Here is a 26,414-nt window from a genome sequence, read left to right on the forward strand (position 1 = left end):
GTGAAAGGCATTGCAATAGCTTCGGTATCCATGGTTACTACCACTCATATAGTGACAGTTAGCAATTGTAACCATGGATACCCAAGCTACTGTAATGCCCTACACATTAGGTAAGCAACATTACATAGTGAATCAGAAGAACTATACTACACTTCTAACTGGAGGTATTTGCTAATTATTATTATTATTATACCTACTACATATTGGGATAGGATATTGGAGATGGGAATACCCCTTTAATGATGAAATTTTTAAGCTGCGTTCACACATTGTGGCTGTGATGCATTTTTTTTTAGCTACAAACAGTAAAATCAAAACGTTTTTTGAAAATTGTGGCAAAAAACACACCATTTGACCAAGGTTTTTAAAACTTGCGGCAGAAATGTTGCAGTTTTACTGCGATAGTGGCAAAAAATGCATGTGTGAACGCTGCCTTAAGCAAAAAGGACACAAGTCTTGGAGCTGAAATGTACATGGTGAGGTACCAGATTGGTTGGATACACAAACTGACTAAAGATGGGTACATGATGATAATTCTGCCAAGACACTCACCATTGGGCAGTAAGACAGCTACAGGTTGTTGCATGCAAATTGTCAGATGAAGTGAACAATATACAGTACAGACCAAAAGTTTGGACACACCTTCTCATTTGAAGATTTTTCTCTATTTTCAGGACTATGAAAATTGTACATTCACACTGAAGGCATCAAAACTATGAATTAACACATGTGGAATTATATACTTAACAAAAAAGTGTGAAACAACTGAAAATATGTCTTATATTCTAGGTTCTTCAAAGTAGCCACCTTTTGCTTTGATGACTGCTTTGCACACTCTTGGCATTCTCTTGATGAGCTTCAAGAGGTAGTCACCGGAAATGGTTTTCACTTCACAGGTGTGCCCTGTCAGGTTTAATAAGAGGGATTTCTTGCCTTATAAGTGGGGTTGGGACCATCAGTTGTGTTGTGCAGAAGTCAGGTGGATACACAGCTGATAGTCCTACTGAATAGACTGTTAGAATTTGTATTATGGCAAGAAAAAAGCAGCTAAGTAAAGAAAAACGAGTGGCCATCATTACTTTAAGAAATGAAGGTCAGTCAGTGTGAAAAATTGGGCAAACTTTGAAAGTGTCCCCAAGTGCAGTTGCAAAAACCATGAAGCGCTACAAAGAAACTGGCTCACATGAGGACCGCCCCAGCAAAGGAAGACCAAGAGTCACCTCTGCTTCTGAGGATAAGTTTATCCGAGTCACCAGCCTCAGAAATCGCAGGTTAACAGCAGCTCAGATTAGAGACCAGGTCAATGCCACACAGAGTTCTAGCAGCAGACATATCTCTTCAACAACTGTTAAGAGGAGACTTTGTGCAGCAGGCCTTCATCTTAAAATAGCTGCTAGGAAACCACTGCTAAGGACAGGCAACAAGCAGAAGAGACTTGTTTGGGCTAAAGAACACAAGGAATGGACATTAGACCAGTGGAAATCTGTGCTTTGGTCTGATGAGTCCAAATTTGAGATCTTTGGTTCCAACCACCGTGTGTTTGTGCGACGCAGAAAAGGTGAACGGATGGACTCTACATGCCTGGTTCCCACCGTGAAGCATGGAGGAGGAGGTGTGATGGTGTGGGGGTGCTTTGCTGGTGACACTGTTGGGGATTTACTCAAAATTGAAGGCATACTGAACCAGCATGGCTACCACAGCATCCTGCAGCGGCATGCTATTCCATCCAGTTTGCGTTTAGTTAGACCATCATTTATTTTTCAACAGGACAATGACCCCAAACACACCTCCAGGCTGTGTAAGGGCTGTTTGACCAAGAAGGAGAGTGATGGGGTGCTACGCAAGATGACCTGGCCTCCACAGTCACCAGACCTGAACCCAATCGAGATGGTTTGGGGTGAGCTGGACCGCAGAGTGAAGGCAAAAGGGCCAACAAGTGCTAAGCATCTCTGGGAACTCCTTCAAGATTGTTGGAAGACCATTTCCGGTGACTACCTCTTGAAGCTCATCAAGAGAATGCCAAGAGTGTGCAAAGCAGTTATCAAAGCAAAAGGTGGCTACTTTGAAGAACCTAGAATATAAGACATATTTTCAGTTGTTTCACACTTTTTTGTTAAGTATATAATTCCACATGTGTTAATTCATAGTTTTGATGCCTTCAGTGTGAATGTACAATTTTCATAGTCATGAAAATACAGAAAAATCTTTAAATGAGAAGGTGTGTCCAAACTTTTGGTCTGTACTGTACATTGAATTATTTACCTGCGGGAGGCTTAGGTCTACAGCGGCCTATAGTTTGCCTGAGCAGATATGTATCTGAAACTCGTTTATTTTTTTCCAAATGATTGTAGAAATGGTACAAGGTGGGGAGGAAGCTTAGGTCGGCGTGCCGTCACCTAAATGCAATGGGTCACCATCCCACTTCAGATGCATATCTGTAAGAAGCCTTGAAATTTCTTAGAGGAACTAATCAATGGAAGACAAACGTTAAATGCCCTGTATGGTGAGCGTGACGGCAGAGTAAATGTCTATTTAACCAGCACAGGCCGGAAGAGTAATTGTAGAGTTTTTTGTGTACTATGTGTAATACCAGTTTCTGCCTCCGCTGGGATTTGGAAATATAAAAAGCAATGGCAAGAGGTTTTAAGAGGCTCAAAGGGAGTGTCACGGCGCATGTTTTGCTATCGCCTGCTAATCCTCTCTGAGAGTTTCCTAATCTGCCTTGTGAGATGTCAGAATTGAGCTTGAAAAGGGAGCACAAGATGCTGCAATGGTTATTGGAGTGAGGGTCTGTGCTAAAAGGATCAGGAGGTGCCGGGTGGAGGGGGCTGGGGAATGGATAAAGCTGGAGGTCTAATCAAATCAGCTGGGAAATCTGCAGTCTCTCAGCAGTAACCTTGCCAATCACAGAGGGACGGAAACATGTCTGAGCACACTAATCCCAGGGTGTCCTTCACCTCATCCTAAGCACAAGGCAACCCCCAAAACATGGCTGCACATCTTCACATCCACAATCTAACCTTCCAGGAAAAACCACTGGAGCAGGATTATATGTGACATCAATGGGAGAAGCTGTGGTGCTCGGTGGACCCAAACCTCACACATGAATGGGGGTGACATGAAGATATGGCATCACTCACAATCAGGGCTCGTGCACACCGCTGATTTTCCCATACGAGTGCTATCCCTCGTACCTATGATATTCTATGGGGTTGTCCACGTCTGACACTTTTACATGGTCAGTCCATTCCTCCAATAGTGAGAAATCCACATTTAAATTGATAGGCTGAAGATAAATTTTGTAGATCTGAAGCCTCTGTCACTCCAGCTCTATTCCCTGCCCGGCACTACCTTCTACTGTTTGACTGACGGCTCTTTACCTGAAATCACACAGCATAGAGACTGTTAGTCAAGTAGGAGAAGGCAGCGCTGGACAGGGAATACAGCTGGAGTGACAGAGGCTTCAGATCTACCATAGCTCTTCAGTCTCATTTGCCTATCAATTCAAAAGCTGATTTCTGAGCAACGGAGGAAGGGACCGGCCTTGTAAAGGTCTTTGAAAGAGCTACATGCATATATCCAGCGGGTGAAATAAGCATTGAATGAGTCACCAATTTTATAAGTAAATATATTTCTAAAGGTCCTATTGACATGGAATTCTCACCAGATGTCAGTAACAACCTATTCAATCCACCCAGGCAAAAAAACAAACCATAGATATCCATAAATTAAGTTATGTGTAATAGTGAGGAATGACACAGGGAAAAGTATTGCACACTTCAAGAAAAAATAGAGAGTTAGTCCTTATCGGTAATTCGGTTTCTAGAAGCTTTCCACGACAGCATTGGAGGATGTTGTCCACGCCCTATTGGGGGACAGGAACAGAGAGAGTTTAAAAGCCCCTCCCCACCGTCAATCCCCAGTGTTTACCAAGATCACCTGGAAAATGGTTACCTGACAGTTATATGGAATCCACAGGGAGGGAAATTCGTGCTGTCGTGGAAGGCTTCTAGAAACCGAATTACTGGTAAGGACTAATTCTATTTTCTCAATAAGCCTTCCATGACAGCGTTCGAGGAATACCAACGATATTTTATTAGGTAGAGACAATGGCTTGTAGGACTTTCCTACCAAAGGCTAAATCCCTAGTGGATGATAAGTCTAATATATAATGTTTGGAAAACGTATGAAGGGAAGACCATGTAGCTGCCCTATAAATCTGCTCAGTAGAAGCGCCCGCTCTTTCGGCCCATGAAGTTGATGTGGATCTGGTAGAATGAGCCTTTAAGGCAATCGGTAGATTCATTTGTTGATTGCTATAGGCTTCCCCAATTGTCTTTTTGATCCAGTTTGCTATAGTGGATTTAGCTGCCTTCCTTCCTCTGTTCTGCCCTGAGTGCTCTATAAATAGGCTCCCATCCGATCTCCAAGACTCAGTTTGTTGAAGATAGTAAAGGACAGCTCTGCGGACATCTAGGAGGTGGAATTCTGCTTCCTTTGAATTGGAAGGTTTCTGGCAGAAGGAGGGAAGGATGATTTCCTGGGAATGATGGAAATCCGTAACTACCTTTGGGAGAAAGGAAGGGTCCATGCGAAGCTTAATTCTATCTTTGGTCACATTCATGTAAGGTTCTCTGATAGGGCCTGTAGTTCTCCTACTCTCCGTGCTGAAGTGATGGCTACTAAGAAGGCAGTCTTATGAGAGAGAGTCTGTATTGTGCTAGAGGATAGAGGCTCAAAGGGAGAGAGGGTTAAACCCTTGAGTACCACATTTAGATCCCAGGATAGGACCCGAGACTGAATTGGGTGAAGTCTGAGTGCTGAAGTTATGAATCTCTTGATCCACCTATTAGAGGCCAAATTATGGTCGAATATGGAACTTAGGGCTGAAATCTGCACCTTAAGAGTGCTGGGTTTGAGACCCAACTCCAATCCACTCTGTAGAAAATCAAGGATTCGAGCAATGTTGGGATGTGAGGTATCAGGAATATCCGGGGCGTACCATGATAGGAATTTTTTCCATATATTGCATTGGTTACTGGTTTCCTACTCTGTTGAAGAGTTTTTTTTAACTTCTTCCGAGAGCCCTTTGGACCTTAAGATCTCGGCTTCAGTAACCAGGCTGCCAGGTTTAGCCACTGAGGATTGGGATGGAACAGGGGGCCTTGAGAGAGAAGGTTGCTGACCTGTAGTAGTACCACCGGACCCTCTAGGCAGAGTTCTGTGATGGCCCCAAACCAAGGCCTTTGGGTCACAGAGGGGTCACCAGATTTGTTGCCACTCTCTCTAACCTGACTTTCTGGATAGTTCTTGCTATCAGCGGTATTGGAGGAAACGCATAGACCAGCTTGAAATGCCAGGGATGGGCTAGTGCGTCCAAATTCATGGCACTGTCTCGTCTGTCCAATGAAAAGAAGAGGCGACTGGCAAAGAGATCTACCTCGGGGAGACCCCATTTTGCTACCAGCGACTGGAAAATCTGAGGATTCAGGCTCCATTCTCCTGGCTAGATATCTTTCCTGCTTAGAAAGTCTGCTTGAACGTTGTTTGAGCCTTTCGGGTGGATTGCTGAAAGTGATAGGAGATGTTGTTCTGCTCAAAAAAATATTTGGCCTGCAATCTGTTTTAGGCTGTGTACCTTCGTACCTCCTTGATGACGAAGGAAGGCAACTGTAGTCACGTTGTCCGAGAGAATCTTGATGTGAGAAAATTGGATTAGGTTGACTGCCGATCTGAGTGGCCATTAGCTCCCTGAAGTTGGAAGATCTGGCATTGATCTCGGGACTCCACCTGCCTTGAAAGGGAATCTGGGCCACCATAGCTCCCCAATCTCGTAAACTGGCGTTGGTATTCACTGTAATTAGAGGGTCCTGCGTCCAAGAAATCCCCCTCTGAAGATTTCGGGAGCTTAGCCACCAAGAAAGAGAGGCTTTTATCCGGGGGTCCTGAACAGTTTGTTTAGCGAGTCCCTTTGTCTGTTCCAGGATCTTAGGATATGATCCTGGAGGGGCCTTGAGTGGGCCTGGGCCCATGAGACTGACTGGATACAAGCTGTCATAGACCCCAATACAGACATTGTCGCTCTCAACGTTGGATTCTCTTGGTGTCTGAAATTTGAGATTTTGTATCTGAGAGCTGTCTGATGCTCCAATGGTAGAAAGGACATCTGTTTGTTGGAGTCCAGTAAGACACCAAGGAATTTCCTACTTGATGAAGGGAGGCGTTCCGACTTTTTTAGGTTTGGAACCCAACCTAATGACTGAAGGGTTTTTAAGGTTATAGAGACGTGAAGATTGAGAGTTGCCACTGAAGGAGCGACAATCAACATGTCGTCCAAGTATGGAATTATGCAGACGCCCTGTTTCTGGATGAGTGCAATGACTTGTGCCATAATCTTCGTAAACACCCGGGGTGCTGAAGAGATGCCGAAGGGGAGTACGTTGTACTCCCAGTGAACTGTTATATTGTCCCTGAGGACTGCAAACCGCAGGAACTTCCTGTGGGACGGATGAATCGGCACAAGGTAGTAAGCATCTTTTAAATCTATGGTAGCCATGACAAAGTCTTTCCCTATTAGGGGAATAGTTGATTTTATAGACTCCATCTTGAATCGTCTGTATTTGATGTGATGGTTTAGGGACTTCAGGTTGATTATGATGCGTGGGGTCCCTGATGGTTTCCGTATCAGGAATATTTTTGAGTAGTGACCCGTCCCCTCCCGGCCAGGGGGGACCAGAGACACCACTCCCGAATTCAGAAGGTTTTTAGGGCGACCGATAGGAGTTCCTGAGCCCCCCGAGAAGGAAGGGACGTGACCCTCAGGATCTGAGGGGGGTGACTCTCGAATTCCAATAGAAGACCCTCCTCGATGGTATTGAGGATCCACTGGCAGGAAGATGTTGTCCACCACTGGAGAAAGAAATTAGAGAGACATCCCCCTACACGGACCAAGTCATTGCCTGTCCTGTTGCTGGTGTTGTTGCTCGGGTACAAGGATGTTGCGGCCCTTGCCGCCTTTAGGATAGCTCCAGCGCCCAGATTTTCCCTTTCCTCTATACTGTGAGGGGTGACTTTGGGAAGGCTGAAAGGAACGTTTCTTAGCCCGTTTCTGTTCGGGAAGGATTTTCTTCCTGTCTGAGGCCTTTTCCAGGATTTCATCCAGGGCTGGGCCAAATACATATTTTCCTTGGAATGGAATGGAACAGAGCTTAACTTTAGAGGTGACGTCCCCACTCCATGTTTTGAGCCATAGTGCACGGCGAGCAGTATTGGACAGGACAGCTGCTCTGGCCGCGATCTGGACTGACTCAGCCGAGGCGTCCGCTAAGAAACCTGTGGCTTTTTGAAGGAGAGGGATGGAGTCAAGCAGGTCTGCCCTGGACGTGCCCTGAGACAGATGTTCCTCTAGTTGGGTCAGCCATTTGAAGAGGGATCTGGCCACACAAGTCGAGGAAATATTGACTTTGAAAGAGGCAGAGGAGGTTTCCCATGATTTTTTAAGGACGCTTTCCATTTTGCGGTCCAAAGGATCCTTTAATTGGGACGAGTCCTCAAAGGGAACTGAGGTTTTCCTCACTACTCTAGCCACCTGGATGTCAACCTTAGGGACTTCCCACTCAAATCCTTCACCCTCTAGCAGAAACCTATGTTTTAATTCCAAAGGGGTGGTGAGACGATTCCTGTCAGATGAGATCTCTAATTACCTCATGGACTGGAAAACCAGTTTGCTTTTTTGATTTAAGGCCCCTAAACATCTCGTCCTGAACAGAACAGGGAACCTCCACTTCCTCCAGCCCCATAGTGCCTCTAACCACGTCCAGTAGTTCCTGTAAGTTGTCCGAGGAAAAATAATATCTACCGGATTCTACTTTTTTGGCAGGCCCTACGGATGCCAATTCCTCAAAATCATCAGAGGCTGAGCTACTAGCGTCCATAGAGACTACATCTGAATCTAAGTCTTGAATTTTCCTCTTCTTGGGGGAGGGGGGGGGCCTGGAGGAGGAATAGACAGGCAGGGCAGCAAAAGGAGCTTGGACCTCCTGTCTAACAACCTGGATCTCCTGTTTAACGAGTGATCTGAGCTCCTCGATCAGTGAGGGGTTTTCTTCTCTAATTATTTTATCCGTACAGGGCTGACACAACTTCTTCATATAGGATGAGGACAGCTTTTTTTGTACAGATGCCACATATACGGGGCTGGTCTTTATCCTTCTTAGAAGCGGGGGCCTTGTCTTCCTAAGAAAGGGGAAGAGAAGGGAACCCATGTAACTAGAAGGAGGGGAGATCTAGTGTTATCTAAAAAAGGAGGCCAAGATAACCCCATAGTGACCACCCAGGTACTACTCACTGTAGCCGAGGGCATGCTGGGCTCTGCAGATGCAGGGGTACTGGACCTGTCACCTTCCATGGTGGGAATATGGTGGGAATAGCCTTACCTTTTGGTGTCTTCAGGCGGGTTTTAAATAAAAAACCGTGCCTCCCAGCAAGGGACCTCAGTCCCCTCCCCTTTCCGGTCACTTAAGGGCCAATCCAGGGTTGGTATGGAAAGCCCCGACCAGAGCGATGGGACCGCAGTGACGTCACTCGGAGCATGCGCCCAAACCGCCCGTCGTCTCACGAGTGCCACACCACACATCTCAGCGTGGAACGCTCAGGCCGCCACGGTGACGTCACTTCCGATGCGCACGGCGACGTCCGTGCTCCCCAGGCCACTAGGAAAGAGGAGATGCCGGAGAGCAGGAGTGGCCTCTGGCATAAATGATCCCCTGGCTTGCTTTACCCTCTATGGGGCGCAGGAAGCCAGGATGGTCCCAAAAGGGAGCAGCATGGAGGGAGCACCCCGACCGACCACTGCCCGGCAATCACAGTTAAAAATACAGCGCTGCCCTGTCGGCCCGACAGCACTGCAGGATCTCTCCATGCCCCAAGGGGGACAGGAAAACACTGGGGACTGACGGTGGGGAGAGGCTTTTAAACTCTCTATGTTCCTGTCCCCCAATAGGGCGTGGACAACATCCTCCAATGCTGTCGTGGAAGGTGTATTGAGAAAGAGAGATGCAAAAAGCCATGGAAAGTCATGACACCAGCTGAAATCTATCAGTAATTAGAAAGCAATCCTTCCACTTAGTGAAAAATAATATCAGCTGCTTCAATTGAGGGTCTCATTACCAAGGTGCCACACAAGAAACATCTCAAGACTGGGTAAAACCAGTGAGCTGTTTCAAGACCTTTACAACCTTATTGTCGCAAAACATACTGATTGCATTGGTTACAGAAGAATTTCTCAACTACTAAATGTTCCAGTGAGCACTGTTGGGGTCATAATCCATAAGGGGAAAGAACATAATTTCACCATAAACTGGCCAGGTGCTCCCTGCATGATAGACAGAGGAGTGAAGAGAATTATCAGAAAAGTTGTCCAGAAAGACCTGGAATCAGCAGGTACAATTGTTTCAAAGAAAGCAATAAGTAATGCATGAAACCTCCATGGCCTGTATGCATGCAAGACTTCATTGCTGAACAAAAAGCATGTTCAAGTGTGTTTAAAGTTTGCTCTACAACATTTAGACAAGGCTGTGAAATACTGGCAGAATATAATGTGGTCAGATGAGACTAAAATTGAACTCTTTGGATGCCATAATACAAACCATGTTTGGAGGCCAAAAAGACACTGCAGAACACCCCAAAAACACCATACCAACAGTGAAGTTAGGAGGTGGGAGCATCATGGTGTGAGGCTATTTTTCAGGATAAGGCACTGGCAAACTTTGCATAATTGAAGGAAGGATGAATAGACAAATGTACCAAGATATGCTTGATAAAAATCTGCTACCGTCTACCAGGATGATGAAGATGAAACGAGGGTGAACATTTAGACAAGACAATGATCCCAAATACACAGGCAAGGAAGCTCTCAATTGGTTTCAGAGAAAGAAAATAAAGATCCTAGAATGGCCGAGCCGATCACCGAACCTGACGCCAATAGAAAATGTATGGAAAGAACTAAAGCTCAGAGTTCATAAAAAAAAGCCCACAGAACCATCAGGGTTTGAAGAGCGTTTGTGTGGAAGAATGGGACAAAATCACACCTGAGCAATGCATGCGACTAGTTTCTCCAGGAGGTGTCTTGAAGTTGTCATCACCATCAAAGGCTTTTGTGCAAAGTATTAAATAAATTTAAGTAAGCGTGTTCAAAACTTTTTCCTTGTGTCATTCTCATTACTTCACATTACTTAAATTCAGGGACATCTATGATTTGATTTCTTTGCATGTATGGATTGTACAGGTTGTTACTGAGATTTGTTAAGAATTTCATGTCAACAGCACCTTTAGAAATATTTTTACTTTGAAAATTGGTGACGTGTTCAATACTTATTTCACACACTGTAAATCGTTTGGAAAGTGAAAACCCGCTGACAGATTCCCTTTAAGTCCTGTCCATCAAAAGAATCCCACTCCTCAAACGTCCCAGGAACGCCCAACAGCCCACCCAGTTTTTACATAAACCCCATTCTTTTTGGGTCCCGTGAAATCTAAGAAGGTTGGCGACTAGGGTATTGTGATACGGCTCTGCACAGAATCCATACCAGTAACATTTTCTACAACAGTTTGTTCTTTTAATATATACTATAATAATCAGACGTTTGTCATTTTTACTTTTTTTTACCACAATTACATAATTGCAGTAACAGTTCATGGAAAGTGGATATAATTTCATGAAAACTCCTGCCCGCTGGGATTTTTTTTTTCCCTGTAGGCTTTTACGTGGATTTTAAAAAAAGCATGTAAAAAAAAAGCAATTAATTAGCAAAAAACCCCCCAAAACTCCAACACATTAAGAAAAGGCCATATCACGTCATCATAATACATGCATGAAAAGGGAAAACACACACAAAAAAAGCACAGCAAGAACGCAATAATCAGCAGTTGTACATTTTAGTACAGACACCCACAGGAAAAAAATGCAGCATTTTTGCAAATGGGAATAAAGCTTTTTGAAGCTTTCTAAAATATGTGCAAATTGTCCAACATCCAGATTAAGGGCATGTCCACATGCTGTGAAATAGGAACCAAACTGTGCATGCTTTGTTGCTAGTGATATTGCAGAAATTCTAGGAATTTACTGCAGATGAAATCCTCAGTGAAAAATCTGAAGCATAAAATCGACTACCTGCAAATCTGCAGCGCTGGTCAATTTTTGATGCAGATTTTCTCCACAGCCCATGGAAGAGATTTCAGAAAACCCATTACCAATCTGATACTTTAATACACAGGGTATTCTTGGACCCCCCCCAAAAAAACAGTATGGAAAATCCACTGTGTGCATGCCCTTAAAGCTACATTACACAAAATTTGCCTGCTGTTAGGTTTCCAGTAAAGAAGCAGTGCGCAGACATTAGTAGTTGCATATGTAGATCTAATGTAAAGACACCGGCACCAAACGCTCCTGCCGTTCTATGCACTGGGGTGCCCTGCCGTACACCTGTAGGGCAGCGAGTAGATGTGTGCTGGGAAGGTGCAGATGGGCGGTGGAGCTGGATCCTTTGGGAGAGATATTTATGGCTATTGATCTGCGGTGAGAGCAGTTAGGAGGGGGACTCTGCCCTCAATTAACTTATGAATCTGAATCCAATACAGCCGGAGCTCTGACCTCGTGCCTCCCTCTGCCTGTGCTCATTACTGTTACCAAGACCTCTTTACCCCCTCCCGGGCCTAATCTGTGCAGCAGACTGGGATCCTGACTGATAGCGGCCCGGTGGCATCACTCACTCACTGCCAATACCAATTGACCAAACCGCCATGACATCACTTTTATAAACTTCCATGGAATTAAGAGGAAACCAACAATTGAGGGAATTTATAACAACGCAGTGGAACAAAATGCATCAATGTCTACAAGAAAGAAGACTACATAGAGAAATTACAGAGAGGATGAGACTCTATGCTCTGCATTCACATCTAGGCCCACCGAAATGTGCGCTACAAACACTGGAGGGGATAAAGAACACCCCGAGAACACGCGGTACACGCTGGGGACTTCTGCAGAGCACAAACGGACAGCAACCCAGCTTTCTTGTGGTTTTGGATGGCATCAATGGCTTTGCGATTGTTATACTGGCCAGGTTACATCCGGAACACTGCAAAGTTTCAGAGGTGTGACATTTCGGGAATCTAGGAAGAAGCACCTTAGGGCCACTAAAGTTGCGTTTGTAACCAGTCATCATTATGTATCTGTACCCGTGTAATACACTTAGATGGCAGGGATGAAATCCCCTTAAAGTCATTAATAAATTCCCCCTGATGTAGGGGCAGAGACCCTGATTCCAGCGATGTATCACTTATTCGGCTGCTTGATGCAGTTCTGATACAATCCCTGTTTTCTCTGCTGCAGATCTATCAGTGCTCTGAATGCTGAGCCCTGTATAACCCCGCCCACACCACTGATTGGCGGCTTTCTGTGTACACTGTGCATAGACAGAAAGCAGCCAATCAGTGGTGGGGGTGGGGTTATACCGAACTCATAAATATGGAGGACTACCTGGCAGCAGATTACTTAGTCCTCTAGTGATATAATCTACTGCTGATAAAACTGTGATTTTATTAAAACTACAGCAAGCAGCCCAGTAAGTGACACATTGCTGGAATCAGGGTCCCGTCTTATATTATGCTGCTGTCACATTTGGGAACACATTCCCTTTATGCCAATTTTCTGTAGAGAAAAGTGTTCTTTTTGAGCCATATTTTCACCAAAATATGCAACTTTTCCTGTTTAAAGCCTCGTTCTGCAAATTTTTAAAAAATGGAGAGAGCCTCCGCGGTCCAACTAATTTATTATATGATGCCCTCCTGACATAAATGGATACTGCCGAAAATTATATCTGACAAAGCACAATGTGACTTCGTCAGCAACATTAAAGCCATTGGCCACGTCAATGCAAAAGTCCATATCCCGTTTTCCAGCGCTTCAGTTGTAAGCCCCGGCGGAGCCACTGACAGTAGGCCAAAGCGCAATGTGAACTTAGACTTAGAGGGAAATTATTTTTAAAAGAGGAAATATTTTTTTGATGTTTGTCAGAAATATGTTTGAAGATCTAAAAGGGGACCATAAGCTTGGACCACCTCCAATTTCCAAAACCAAAAGAGCGCAAGGTTTTATGCAAATTCCCATTGACATCAATGTTTTTTTGTCCTGTGGTATGACTTCTAGTGATTAAACGCTGATCATCCGAGACCTTGGGGTACGCTATATTCAATGTATGTCCATTTTAACAATATGCTCAAGTAGTTTTTAAGACAGCACATAGATTTTTAGCATACCAGAAAAAAAGATGACCCAGATGGTAAAAAAGCAGACACATAGAACGTAAAAGGATGGAAAACAGATCAAATGGATGAAAAAAATGGTCTTTTTTTTTTTGCAAGGCCTGGGATAAATGTACACAAACTTTACATTAAAATTGCAATTTAAAAAAAAAAAAATCTTGATTTTTAGCAAATGCTGAAATGTGGATCCGGTCCTGGGTATAAGAAGCACAGCTCCGTCCTGCAGCAGGAAAAGACGTAAGAACGTCTCGACTGCAGGTTGTTGTCAGTAATGAGATGGATCTGGCAATGGATTGAGCGCTCAATAATAATGTTGTTTGTGAGAATCTCTCCCCGTGGAGACGCTCACTCTGCTATTTATTATCTCTGGATTGTCTTCCTCTGAAAGCTTTAAAAAAAAAAAAAAAGACCCCCACCCGGCCGCTTATTTCATTCCTCCCCCTCCAAGTGATTCATTTATAACCACTTGTACCAACACTGCCTTCATATGAGGAGTTCCCTGCAAGTTACTGAATGTGGGGGTGACCTCTGAATTCAGTTATCCCCATCCCCTCCCCCCCCCAAAAAAAAGTAACTTCTGATGGAAAAGGGTCCAGAGAGGAGCAGTGATGAAACAGAACAAAGCACTTAGGACTTGGACTAAAAACGATAAGAATCCCTTAGCCAGCACAGTGCCGTTACTAATCAGATCCCCTGTACCTACCACCTGGATCCCACCACCGGCACAGCACCCGATCAATAGGCTAAGTGAATTTACTTGTATGGACCCTCGGCTCGGAATAATGCTCAGAGAACTTTATTTATATCAAATACTAAATAATAAAAAAAACACATGGACATTGGAGCTTCCATGTATAAGGAAGGCCACAGACCTTGCCGCTGGCCCAAAGGACACCAATGGCTAATACTGGGGGGCTGTCACCAAACACAAACATTTTCCAAGTCAAAAATGTTTTTTTTCCCCTCTTTTGCAAAAAAATATAGAAAAATACAATAGCTCTGCAAACAAGAATATTAGACCTCATGCATATGGCTGTATACAAAGGATATTGACACTTTTGGGGGATATCTCTATACACTATATATATATTTTTTTTATCTTACTTAAATGCATGTATCGTGGGCTAAAATAATTTTTGCATTACAAATTTTACACAATTTCATTTTTAAAACTGTTTTCTTGCTCATTGCTGGCGGAGTTAACTGAGAATCTGTCAGCGAGCTCATTCTGGTAGGGAGTTTGAAACTCTCATGTCTTTTTCTGAAGTTCTCACAGCTGATTTAAGAGCACATGAAAGATCATCTCTCTTTTGATGTGGCCTGTGGTCATAAATCAGCTGAAAAGCTTAGTAAGAATGAGTTCCCATGATGGGTATTTATTTATTTATTTTACTCCCTTATATAGCACTGCATAGACATAATCGGCACTGTCCCCATTGGGGCTCACAATCTACATTCCCTATCAGTATGTCTTTGGAGTGTGGGAGGAAACTGGAGGATACCCATGCAAACACGGGGAGAACATACAAACTACTTGCAGATGTTGTCCTTGGTGGGATTTGAAGCCAGGACCCCAGCGTTATAAGGCTGCAGTGCTACCCACTGAGCCACCGTATTTGGTGCTTTTTCCCCTATGTATTTATGCTGCGTTAAAAATGCAGCGTTTTACAGTATCAGAAATGTGTACAGAATTTATAGAAGTCTCTTGCCCACTTCGTTTTGTTTTTTTTCCCTTGGGGCGTTTTTTAAATCCGCAAAGTGTCAATTTATCTTGCGCTACAGATGCGTTTTGTTTGCGGATTTTGCCCATAGACTTGATCGAGATGAAGAAATTCCACAGGTAAAAAAACTCAAATGCATTTAGGCTGTGTGCCCACGATGCGTTTTTTAAGCGTTTCCGCAGCGGCAAAAACGCTGCAGAAACGCTTAAAAAATGCATGGTAGAAGGCCTGCCATGTTCCCCAATGATAATCTGCATGTGCTGTGCACATGCTGCAGAAATTTCCGCTGCGGATTATCATTGTGGAAAAAAAAAACAGCACTGCCAATTATTTGGCGGAAGCGCTGCGTTTTCGCCGCCATTGACTTGCATTAGAAAGTGCCAATTCCACAAGACTGCATCTGTACATGCATAATTGGAGCGTTCTAATGTGTGGATGGTACCCGGGTGTGGAGGGCAGGAGACTCTCCTCTGGACCCAGGTACCATTAAAAGCTGTAAAAAAAAGATTAAAATAAAAAATTAAGATTATATTCACTTTCCGACGGCCCCCGGACTCATTCCCTGTGCTGGCTGCCGACAGATCGCTCAGGACTGAAGGACCTGCGCTGACGTCATTTAGTCATGTGACGGCAGGTCCTTCAGTACAGCGTACCGCGATCTGCCGGCAGCCAGCACAGGAGCGCAGCAAGACTGCAGGGGCCATCAGAAGGTAAGCATAGGTTTATTTTTTATTTTTTGACATTCTCTCGGGTCACACTACATATGCCGTTTGCATGGATTTATATAGTGTGACCGAGTTGTCAAGCACTTTCCAAGTGATGCTAAAATCGCTTGGAAAGTGCTTGTCAATCCACATGCGTTTTTTTTCTGCCAGGGAGATGCAGAAACGCTCAGGAAAAAATCCTGAGCATTTCTGCATCATGGGCACATAGCCTTACATTGTGTTTCATAAGTGGAAAAGCACTGAAAACGCATGTAATCCGGACATGGCAGTATCAATAAAGTTTTATCAAAGCTAAGTAGCAGGAAGTTTCCAAAACAAAGCAACTTTATTTAAAACTTGACATATCAAAAAGGAGACAAAAATTGCACCTGAAAAAATGCAATGTTAAAAAAAAAAAAGAAAAAAAAAAAGAAAAACAAGCAATGAAAAAAACATAAGTGAAAAATAGATGCAGAAATGCTGCAACATCAAAACCTCATCCTGGGAACTTGGTCTAAGAGGCAGATAAAACTCCCCATCAGAACTAACTCACTGATGGATCCTTAGTCAACTCATTCTGCAGTCAATAAGCAAGGAAACAAAGCCTTTAAAAGCCAAACTGTGCAACATTTTTAAAATAATTTTTAAGCAGAAATCTGTGCCTTAAAGTAAAAAAAATAAATAATTGCCCCCTGTAGGATCCATATCCTTTAAATAGTCGTTAGGATTAAAGGGCGACGGCACTGAGATTGACCGGATCCAGCAGAGCAGCATTTTACAAACTCTAAAACAGAGCGCTTGTAAGAGCTGGGCTCCCTTCCTTGCATACCGACCACTGCTGATAGACTGCAGCAATGGGCCGGTAGCTTAGGCACAAAGCAGTAACGAATAAGATTAAAAATCCCTCTGTGTGTGAGAATGGAGAGGATTTTCAATAACATGTTGCTTGCTTCTGGAAGCATTTTGTAATATTAACCATTAATAATTCGGAGAAAACCCCTTTAGTGCTCTGTTTTGTATGGAGCCGTAAAGGATAAATTCACAAGCGGAAGATTTGCTGCAGACATTTATAAGAATGTCCAATTCATCTAAAATCTATTTGCTTGTCACCAAAAGATCCCCATTCACATGTGTAGAACTTATTTTCACTCGCAGTAATTTCGGCAATAAATCAGGGTGAATGCACCCTTATAGGGCACTTATAGGAGTCTACAGGAACATTAAGGACTCAGCCAGAAGGTTCTCTCATGTCGTTTAGGGATACTCTTTGGGAATATTTCAGATTCCATGGATATGTTCTGCGTGGACACCGGGTGCTTTTACCGAGTGTCAATTAACAGTAATATCTCAGTTTATAGTGCGTTTATGTTATATACCAATAAAAGCAGCATGGTTTATAAAGACAAGTGATCAAAAAGGGTCAATATAGGGCACTCCAAAACTACATACAAACCCTACACCAAGAACCACCCCTGATGCGCGTTTCTCATCAGCTTCATCATTTTTTTTTATCATTCTATTATGTCATGTATGTGGTTATTGTATTCAATAAAGATTTGTTTCTGATACTCTGGCTGATTACTCCGATTTTTGTGTAGGATTTGTATTTGGTTTATAAACTAGGTTAGAAAATGTCTACCACTTAACTACCAACACATGACCGTAGGGATATTCCGGTTCTCCTACATCCACAGGCCAGACAGCAGGCGGATTATCCAATGTTTGGTCTTATGAAAATGACATAAAAATGGCAAAAACAGAACAATAACATATTTATGGGTAGACATATAGACTCATGGGGATCACAGTATCTCCATTGCTTTAGGTTATTGATAAAGTCCTTACCTGCATATTTATATGAGCGTTATGAAACAGAAGAATGGACACCATCTCAGTGCGCCCCCGATCACACGCCCAGTGCAGGAGGCTCCGACCCTGCAAACAAGAGAGAGATTAATTAAATCTCTGAACCTTTTATGCATTAAGTTATTGTGTTTCCAAGGTAACAGACTACAAACAAACACTGTGCAGTCGGAGCCAAACTCCCTTCCATCAGTCCCCAACTACTAAAGTGGATCTGTCACTAGTTACAGACTCGAAACACTATTGAGCTGATTTCTTAGACCTGATGAGGGGGTTGCATTTACTTTGAAAATCCATAAATATGGCTGTAAAAATCCTGATATGAAAGTGAGTATTTTATCAGCCCAGCTCAATAGTGAGAGCGCTCATGAGTTTAGATGTATTCAGTCTCTGCCCACCCAGCACGATAGCTGCAGCTTGTACTGAGCATTGTGAGATCTCAGCACCAGCAGAGAGGAGGAACATTGAAAAGGTGTCAAACAAGCTAGGTGGGCAGAGATTAAAGTGGTATTCCCATCTCCAAGAGCCTATCCCAATATGTAGTAGGTGTAATAATAATAATATTAGCAAATACTATTACAAATGTAGTATAGTTTTTCGGATTCGCCATGTCTCTTTCCTCACGTGCAGGCATTGCAGGACCTTAGGTATCCATGGTTACGACTACTAACAGCTATCACTATATCAGTGGTCGTAACCATGGATACCTAAGGTCTTGCAATGCCTGCACATGAGGAAAGAGATATAGCGAATCAGAAAACCTATACTACATTTCTAATAGTATTTGCTAATATTATTTTTATTACACCTACTACATATTGGGATAGGATCTTGGGAGATGTGAATACCCCTTTAAAGTTAAAAACATTACAAATGGATTTTACAGTCATTCTGACAGATGTAAGCATGTCAGCCTCATCAGGTCAGAGAAATACATATTTAATAATATATGCAATTTGTAGTAGAAAAACTGATGACTGACCCGCTTTAATGTACACGTTTAGTAAGGAACAGGAGAGAAGTGAATGTCAAAATGAGCTGTAAGCCTTAGGAGCTGCAGTCACAAAATAATTAATCTTTTTTCTTTCAAGGCTATTTGCAAACTTGCTTTACTTTTTATTTTAGTTGCAACATAATTACCAACAGATACACCCCAAAACGTGCACCCCTGGTACATTACTGGAACAACGCCACCCCAAAATACCCACTTTGGGGCAAGGCTTTAGTGAGTACCGTCTAATTTGGGAACTGTCCAGACAAATTCAGGATTTTTGGCAAATATGGATGTATTGGAACAAAAAAAAATAAAATAAAAAAAGGGGGTAATTAGTGAGGTGGCATTTGACAACTTGAGTGGACAGTAATTTATCCTTTCTAAAGTGGACCTGTCACCTCTCCTGATTTGTCATGTAAGTACTTAACTTACAGCTTTGTTTAGGTTATGTATGTCAGACAGGACGTCCCGCTGTAGATTTAATTAATATCTATAAGGCAAGGATGTCAAACTCAAACATACAGAGGGCCAAACTTAAAAAACTTGGGAGAAAGTCAAGGGCCAACCAGTATAGAGTATAATGGGCCCCACATAGTCCCCCATACAGAATAATGGCCCCCCATAGTCCTCCATACAGAATAATGGGCCCCCCATAGTCCTCCATACAGAATAATGGGCCCCCCATAGTCCTCCATACAGAATAATGGGCCCCCCATAGTCCTCCATACAGAATAATGGGCCCCCCATAGTCCTCCATACAGAATAATGGGCCCCCCATAGTCCTCCATACAGAATAATGGGCCCCCCATAGTCCTCCATACAGAATAATGGGCCCCCCATAGTCCTCCATACAGAATAATGGGCCCCCCATAGTCCTCCATACAGAATAATGGGCCCCCCATAGTCCTCCATACAGAATAATGGGCCCCACATAGTCCCCCATACAGAATAATGGCCCCCCATAGTCCTCCATACAGAATAATGGGCCCCCCATAGTCCTCCATACAGAATAATGGGCCCCCCATAGTCCTCCATACAGAATAATGGGCCCCCCATAGTCCTCCATACAGAATAATGGGCCCCCCATAGTCCTCCATACAGAATAATGGGCCCCCCATAGTCCTCCATACAGAATAATGGGCCCCCCATAGTCCTCCATACAGTATAATGGGCCCCCCATAGTCCTCCATACAGTATAATGGGCCCCCCCATAGTCCTCCATACAGTATAATGGGCCCCCCCATAGTCCTCCATACAGTATAATGGGCCCCCCCATAGTCCTCCATACAGTATAATGGGCCCCCCCATAGTCCTCCATACAGTATAATGGGCCCCCCCCATAGTCCTCCATACAGTATAATGGGCCCCCCCATAGTCCTCCATACAGTATAATGGGCCCCCCCATAGTCCTCCATACAGTATAATGGGCCCCCCCATAGTCCTCCATACAGTATAATGGGCCCCCCCATAGTCCTCCATACAGTATAATGGGCCCCCCCATAGTCCTCCATACAGTATAATGGGCCCCCCCATAGTCCTCCATACAGTATAATGGGCCCCCCATAGTCCTCCATACAGTATAATGGGCCCCCCATAGTCCTCCATACAGTATAATGGGCCCCCCATAGTCCTCCATACAGTATAATGGGCCCCCCATAGTCCTCCATACAGTATAATGGGCCCCCCATAGTCCTCCATACAGTATAATGGGCCCCCCATAGTCCTCCATACAGTATAATGGGCCCCCCATAGTCCTCCATACAGTATAATGGGCCCCCCATAGTCCTCCATACAGTATAATGGGCCCCCCATAGTCCTCCATACAGTATAATGGGCCCCCCATAGTCCTCCATACAGTATAATGGGCCCCCCATAGTCCTCCATACAGTATAATGGGCCCCCCATAGTCCTCCATACAGTATAATGGGCCCCCCATAGTCCTCCATACAGTATAATGGGCCCCCCATAGTCCTCCATACAGTATAATGGGCCCCCCATAGTCCTCCATACAGTATAATGGGCCCCCCATAGTCCTCCATACAGTATAATGGGCCCCCCATAGTCCTCCATACAGTATAATGGGCCCCCCATAGTCCTCCATACAGTATAATGGGCCCCCCATAGTCCTCCATACAGTATAATGGGCCCCCCATAGTCCTCCATACAGTATAATGGGCCCCCCATAGTCCTCCATACAGTATAATGGGCCCCCCATAGTCCTCCATACAGTATAATGGGCCCCCCATAGTCCTCCATACAGTATAATGGGCCCCCCATAGTCCTCCATACAGTATAATGGGCCCCCCATAGTCCTCCATACAGTATAATGGGCCCCACATAGTCCTCCATACAGTATAATGGGCCCCACATAGTCCTCCATACAGTATAATGGGCCAACCATAGTCCTCCATACAGTATAATGGGCCAACCATAGTCCTCCATACAGTATAATGGGCCAACCATAGTCCTCCATACAGTATAATGGGCCAACCATAGTCCTCCATACAGTATAATGGGCCAACCATAGTCCTCCATACAGTATAATGGGCCAACCATAGTCCTCCATACAGTATAATGGGCCAACCATAGTCCTCCATACAGTATAATGGGCCAACCATAGTCCTCCATACAGTATAATGGGCCAACCATAGTCCTCCATACAGAATAATGGGCCCCTCATAGTCCTCCATACAGTATAATAGGCCAACCATAGTCCTCCATACAGAATAATGGGCCCCACATAGTCCTCCATACAAAATAATGGGCCCCACATAGTCCTCCATACAAAATAATGGGCCCCACATAGTCCTCCATACAAAATAATGGGCCCCACATAGTCCTCCATACAAAATAATGGGCCCCACATAGTCCTCCATACAAAATAATGGGCCCCACATAGTCCTCCATACAAAATAATGGGCCCCACATAGTCCTCCATACAAAATAATGGGCCCCACATAGTCCTCCATACAAAATAATGGGCCCCACATAGTCCTCCATACAAAATAATGGGCCCCACATAGTCCTCCATACAAAATAATGGGCCCCACATAGTCCTCCATACAAAATAATGGGCCCCACATAGTCCTCCATACAAAATAATGGGCCCCACATAGTCCTCCATACAAAATAATGGGCCCCACATAGTCCTCCATACAAAATAATGGGCCCCACACGGTCCTCCATACTGTGAAGATTTTGACAGTCCTGGGCCCCAGCCCTAATAATGAGAGGTCCTGATCAGGCATTTTCCATCAGTCACACGATCGCCTCTATCACAGGTATCTAACAAGGGGATTCTAGTAAGTAATTAAAAGCCAACATTTATAAGTCCACGGGAACTTCCAGTAACTAGATTAACCGGCAGATCAAATCCCACGCATGAGAGCGCCAAAATTATTCCTCTAAAATTACTCCGTACCACCAATGTATTGAAGGTAAAATCTGCAGCTACAAGGGGCGGCCTCAAATCCAAGCCTAGCTCACACCGCACATAATGCAGGGAGCTGTATAGAAGACGGCAACCCCTCCATATGCACAATAATTCCCCACGTCTCAGGCTATGAATTGATAATTACATCCCTTATTCAATGGAAATATATTTAGGAGTCACTGATGACAGGAAAACAGGCAGGCCAAAGATGAGAAAACATGTGGCGGGCGGCCGGACGGGACATTCATACAGATGGATATGGAAAGTCAGATTCCATAGTCTATGGACTGTAAATGACTGATTAGGGGGAGAAGAAAGCATCAGAAAAGAGAAAGATCAACATGTCGCTCAGAGACTGAAGCACAATTATTAATAGTAACAAGACAAATTATACAATATGTACACAAGAAAAATAACATACATATTGTATTTTTCGGATTATAAGACGCACTTTTTTCCTCCAAAATTTTGGAGGAAAGTGGGGGGGGGGGTGCGTCTTATAGTCCGATATAGATATAGATAGATATAGATAGATAGATATATATATATACATACACACACACACCTCAAAAAAATAAAGGGAACACTTAAACAACAGAATATAACTCCAAGTAAATCAAACTTCTGTGAAATCAAACTGTTCACTTAGGAAACAACACTGATTGACAATCAATTTCACATGCTGTTGTGCAAATGGAATAGACAATAGATGGAAATTATTGGCAGTTATCAAGACACCCTCAATAAAGGAGTGGTTCTGCAGGTGGGGACCACAGACCACATCTCAGTACCAATGCTTTCTGGCTGATGTTTTGGTCACTTTTGAATGTTGGTTGTGCTTTCACACTCGTGGTAGCATGAGACGGACTCTACAACCCACAGAAGTTGCTCAGGTAGTGCAGCTCATCCAGGATGGCACATTAATGCGAGCTGTGGCAAGAAGGTTTGCTGTGTCTGTCAGCGTAGTGTTCAGAGGCTGGAGGCGCTACCACGAGACAGGCCAGTACACCAGGAGACGTGGAGGGGGCCGTAGGAGGGCAACAACCCCGCAGCAGGACTGCTACATCCGCCTTTGTGCAAGGAGGAACAGGAGGAGCACTGCCAGATCCCTGCAAAATGACCTCCAGCTGACCACAAATGTGCATGTGTCTGCACAAACAGTTAGAAACCGACTCCATGAGGGTGGTATGAGGGCCAGAAGTCCACAGATGGGAGTAGTGCTCACAGCCCAACACTGTGCAGGACGCTTGTCATTTGCCACCGAACACCAGGATTAGCAAAGTCGTCACTGTTGCCCTGTGCTCTTCACAGATGAAAGCAGGGTCACACTGAGCACATGACAGACGTGACAGAGTCTGGAGACGCCGTGGAGAGCGATCTGCTGCCTGCAACATCCTTCAGCATGACCGGTTTGGTAGTGGGTCAGTAATGGTGTGGGGTGGCATTTCTTTGGAGGGCCGCACAGCCCTCCATGTGCTCGCCAGAGGTAGCCTGACTGCCATTAGGTACAGAGATGAGATCTTCAGACCCCTCGTGAGACCATATGCTGGTGCGGTTGGCCCTGGGTTCCTCATGTGGCTGGAGTGTGTCAGCAGTTCCTGCAAGATGAAGGCATTGAAGCTATGGACTGGCCCGCCCGTTCCCCAGACCTGAATCTGATTGAGCACATCTGGGACATCATGTCTCGCTCCATCCACTAACGTCACGTTGCACCACAGACTGTCCAGGAGTTGGCGGATGCTTTGGTCCAGGTCTGGGAGGAGATCCCACAGGAGACCATCCGCAACCTCATCAGGAGCATGCCCAGGCATTGTAGGGAGGTCATACAGGCACGTGGAGGCCACACACAATACGGAGCCTCATTTTGACTTGTTTTAAGGACATTACATCAAAGTTGGATCAGCCTGTAGTGTGTTTTTCCACTTTAATTTTGGGGGTGACTCCAAATCCAGCCCTCCATTGGTTAATAAATTTGATTTCCATTGATTATTTTTGTGTGATTTTATGGTCAGCACATTCAACTTTGTACAGAACAAAGTATTCAATGAGAATATTTCATTCATTCAAATCTAGGATGTGTTATTTGAGTGTTCCCTTTATTTTTTTGAGCAGTGTATATATACACTGTGGCTGTGGGTGGTTGGGGTTGTGGGGGGAGCAGCAGCGGCGTCCATGAGCGTGGGGAGCAGTGAATATTCATTTTCCTGTACCTGCAGCGCAGCTCCTGGTATGTATGGCACCTCTCATCCTGGTATGTATGGCACACCTCATCCCTCTTCCTGGTATGCTTGGCACCCCTCATGCCTCTTGCTGGTATGCTTGCACCCCTCAACCTGGTATTCTTGGCACCCCCTGATCCCCATCATGCTGCACACAAAAAATAAACAATTATGCTCACCTCCTCTCTCCTCCAAAGCTGCGTCCCGCTCTGCTACCGACAGGGATCTCACTGTGTGAGCCGTGCATGGCGTTACTGCCATGCACCCTCACACTGTGAGATGCTGTTCCGGAATAGTCACTGCTCCCCACGCCGGGACTGTGTGTGTGGGGAGCAGTGACCATTCATTCTCCTTAATAGCACGCACACTGTAGTCGCAGCGCGGCTCCTGCTGTGGCCGGTGGTCACGTGTGCCCGCTATTAAAGACCATGAACATCAATGGGAGTGGGCTGTAGTGAATATTCATGGTCTTTAATAATGGGCACACGTGACCGCCGGCTGCAACAGGAGCCGCGCTGCGGCTACAGTGTGTGCGCTATTAAGGAGAATGAATGGTCACTGCTCCCCACGCACACAGTCCTGGCGCGGGGAGCAGTGAATATTAAGGCACAGCATCTCACAGGGTGAGGGCGCATGATAGTTACGCCATGAGCGGCTCACACAGTGACATCCCTGTTGGCAGCATAGCAGGATGTAGCGCTGGAGGAGAGAGGTGGTGAGCATAATTGTCTATTTTTTTTGTGTGCAGCGTGATGGGGATCAAGGGGTGCCAAGCATAGCAGGATGGAGGGGTGCCAAGGATACCAGAATGAGGGATGAAGGGTGCCATACATACTAGGAAGAGGTATGAAGGGTGCCATACATACCAGGAAGAGGGGTGCCATACATACCAGGAAGAGGGGTGCCATACATACCAGGAAGAGGGATGAGGGGTGCCATACATACCAGTAAGAGGGATGAGGGGTGCCATACATACCAGTAAGAGGGATGAAGGGTGCCATACATACCAGTAAGAGGGATGAGGGGTGCCATACATACCAGGAAGAGGGATGCCATACATACCAGGAAGAGGGATGCCATACATACCAGGAAGAGGGATGCCATACATACCAGGAAGATGGATGCGGGATGCCATACATACCAGGAAGAGGGATGAGGGATGCCATACATACCAGGATGAGGGGGGCCATACATACCAGGATGAGGGATGAAGGGTGCCATACATACCAGGATGAGGGATGAAGGGTGCCATACATACCAGGATGAGGGATGAAGGGTGCCATACATACCAGGATGAGGGATGAAGGGTGCCATACATACCAGGATGAGGGATGAAGGGTGCCATACATACCAGGATGAGGGATGAAGGGTGCCATACATACCAGTAAGAGGGATGAGGGGTGCCATACATACCATGAAGAGGGATGCCATACATACCATGAAGAGGGATGCCATACATACCAGGAAGAGGGATGCCATACATACCAGGATGAGGGGTGCCATACATACCATGAAGAGGGATGCCATACATACCATGAAGAGGGATGCCATACATACCATGAAGAGGGATGCCATACATACCATGAAGAGGGATGCCATACATACCAGGAAGAGGGATGCCATACATACCAGGAAGAGGGATGCGGGATGCCATACATGCCAGGAAGATGGATGCGGGATGCCATACATGCCAGGAAGATGGATGAGGGATGCCATACATACCAGGATGAGGGGGGCCATACATACCAGGATGAGGGATGAAGGGTGCCATACATACCAGGATGAGGGATGAAGGGTGCCATACATACCAGGATGAGGGATGAAGGGTGCCATACATACCAGGATGAGGGATGAAGGGTGCCATACATACCAGGATGAGGGATGAAGGGTGCCATACATACCAGGATGAGGGATGAAGGGTGCCATACATACCAGTAAGAGGGATGAAGGGTGCCATACATACCAGTAAGAGGGATGAGGGGTGCCATACATACCATGAAGAGGGATGCCATACATACCATGAAGAGGGATGCCATACATACCATGAAGAGGGATGCCATACATACCAGGAAGAGGGATGCCATACATACCAGGAAGAGGGATGCGGGATGTCATACATGCCAGGAAGATGGATGCGGGATGCCATACATGCCAGGA

General features: G+C 45.0%; 1 protein-coding gene across 2 annotated transcripts in view; it reads right to left on the bottom strand.

The window, feature by feature from the left end:
• Nucleotides 1–26,414, bottom strand: part of ACBD6 (acyl-CoA binding domain containing 6) — a 107,283-nt gene that overhangs the window by 25,544 nt on the left and 55,325 nt on the right. For both annotated transcript variants that reach the window (XM_073643282.1, XM_073643283.1), the window contains exon 6: nt 17,594–17,683. In XM_073643282.1, coding sequence (XP_073499383.1) covers nt 17,594–17,683 — 90 coding nt within the window. The remainder of the gene's footprint in view (nt 1–17,593; nt 17,684–26,414) is intronic.

The sequence above is a fragment of the Phyllobates terribilis genome, unplaced genomic scaffold, assembly GCF_046119375.1.
Source record: "Phyllobates terribilis strain yellow unplaced genomic scaffold, ASM4611937v1 Scaffold_8__6_contigs__length_399053987, whole genome shotgun sequence".
Taxonomy (NCBI): Eukaryota; Metazoa; Chordata; class Amphibia; order Anura; family Dendrobatidae; genus Phyllobates; species Phyllobates terribilis.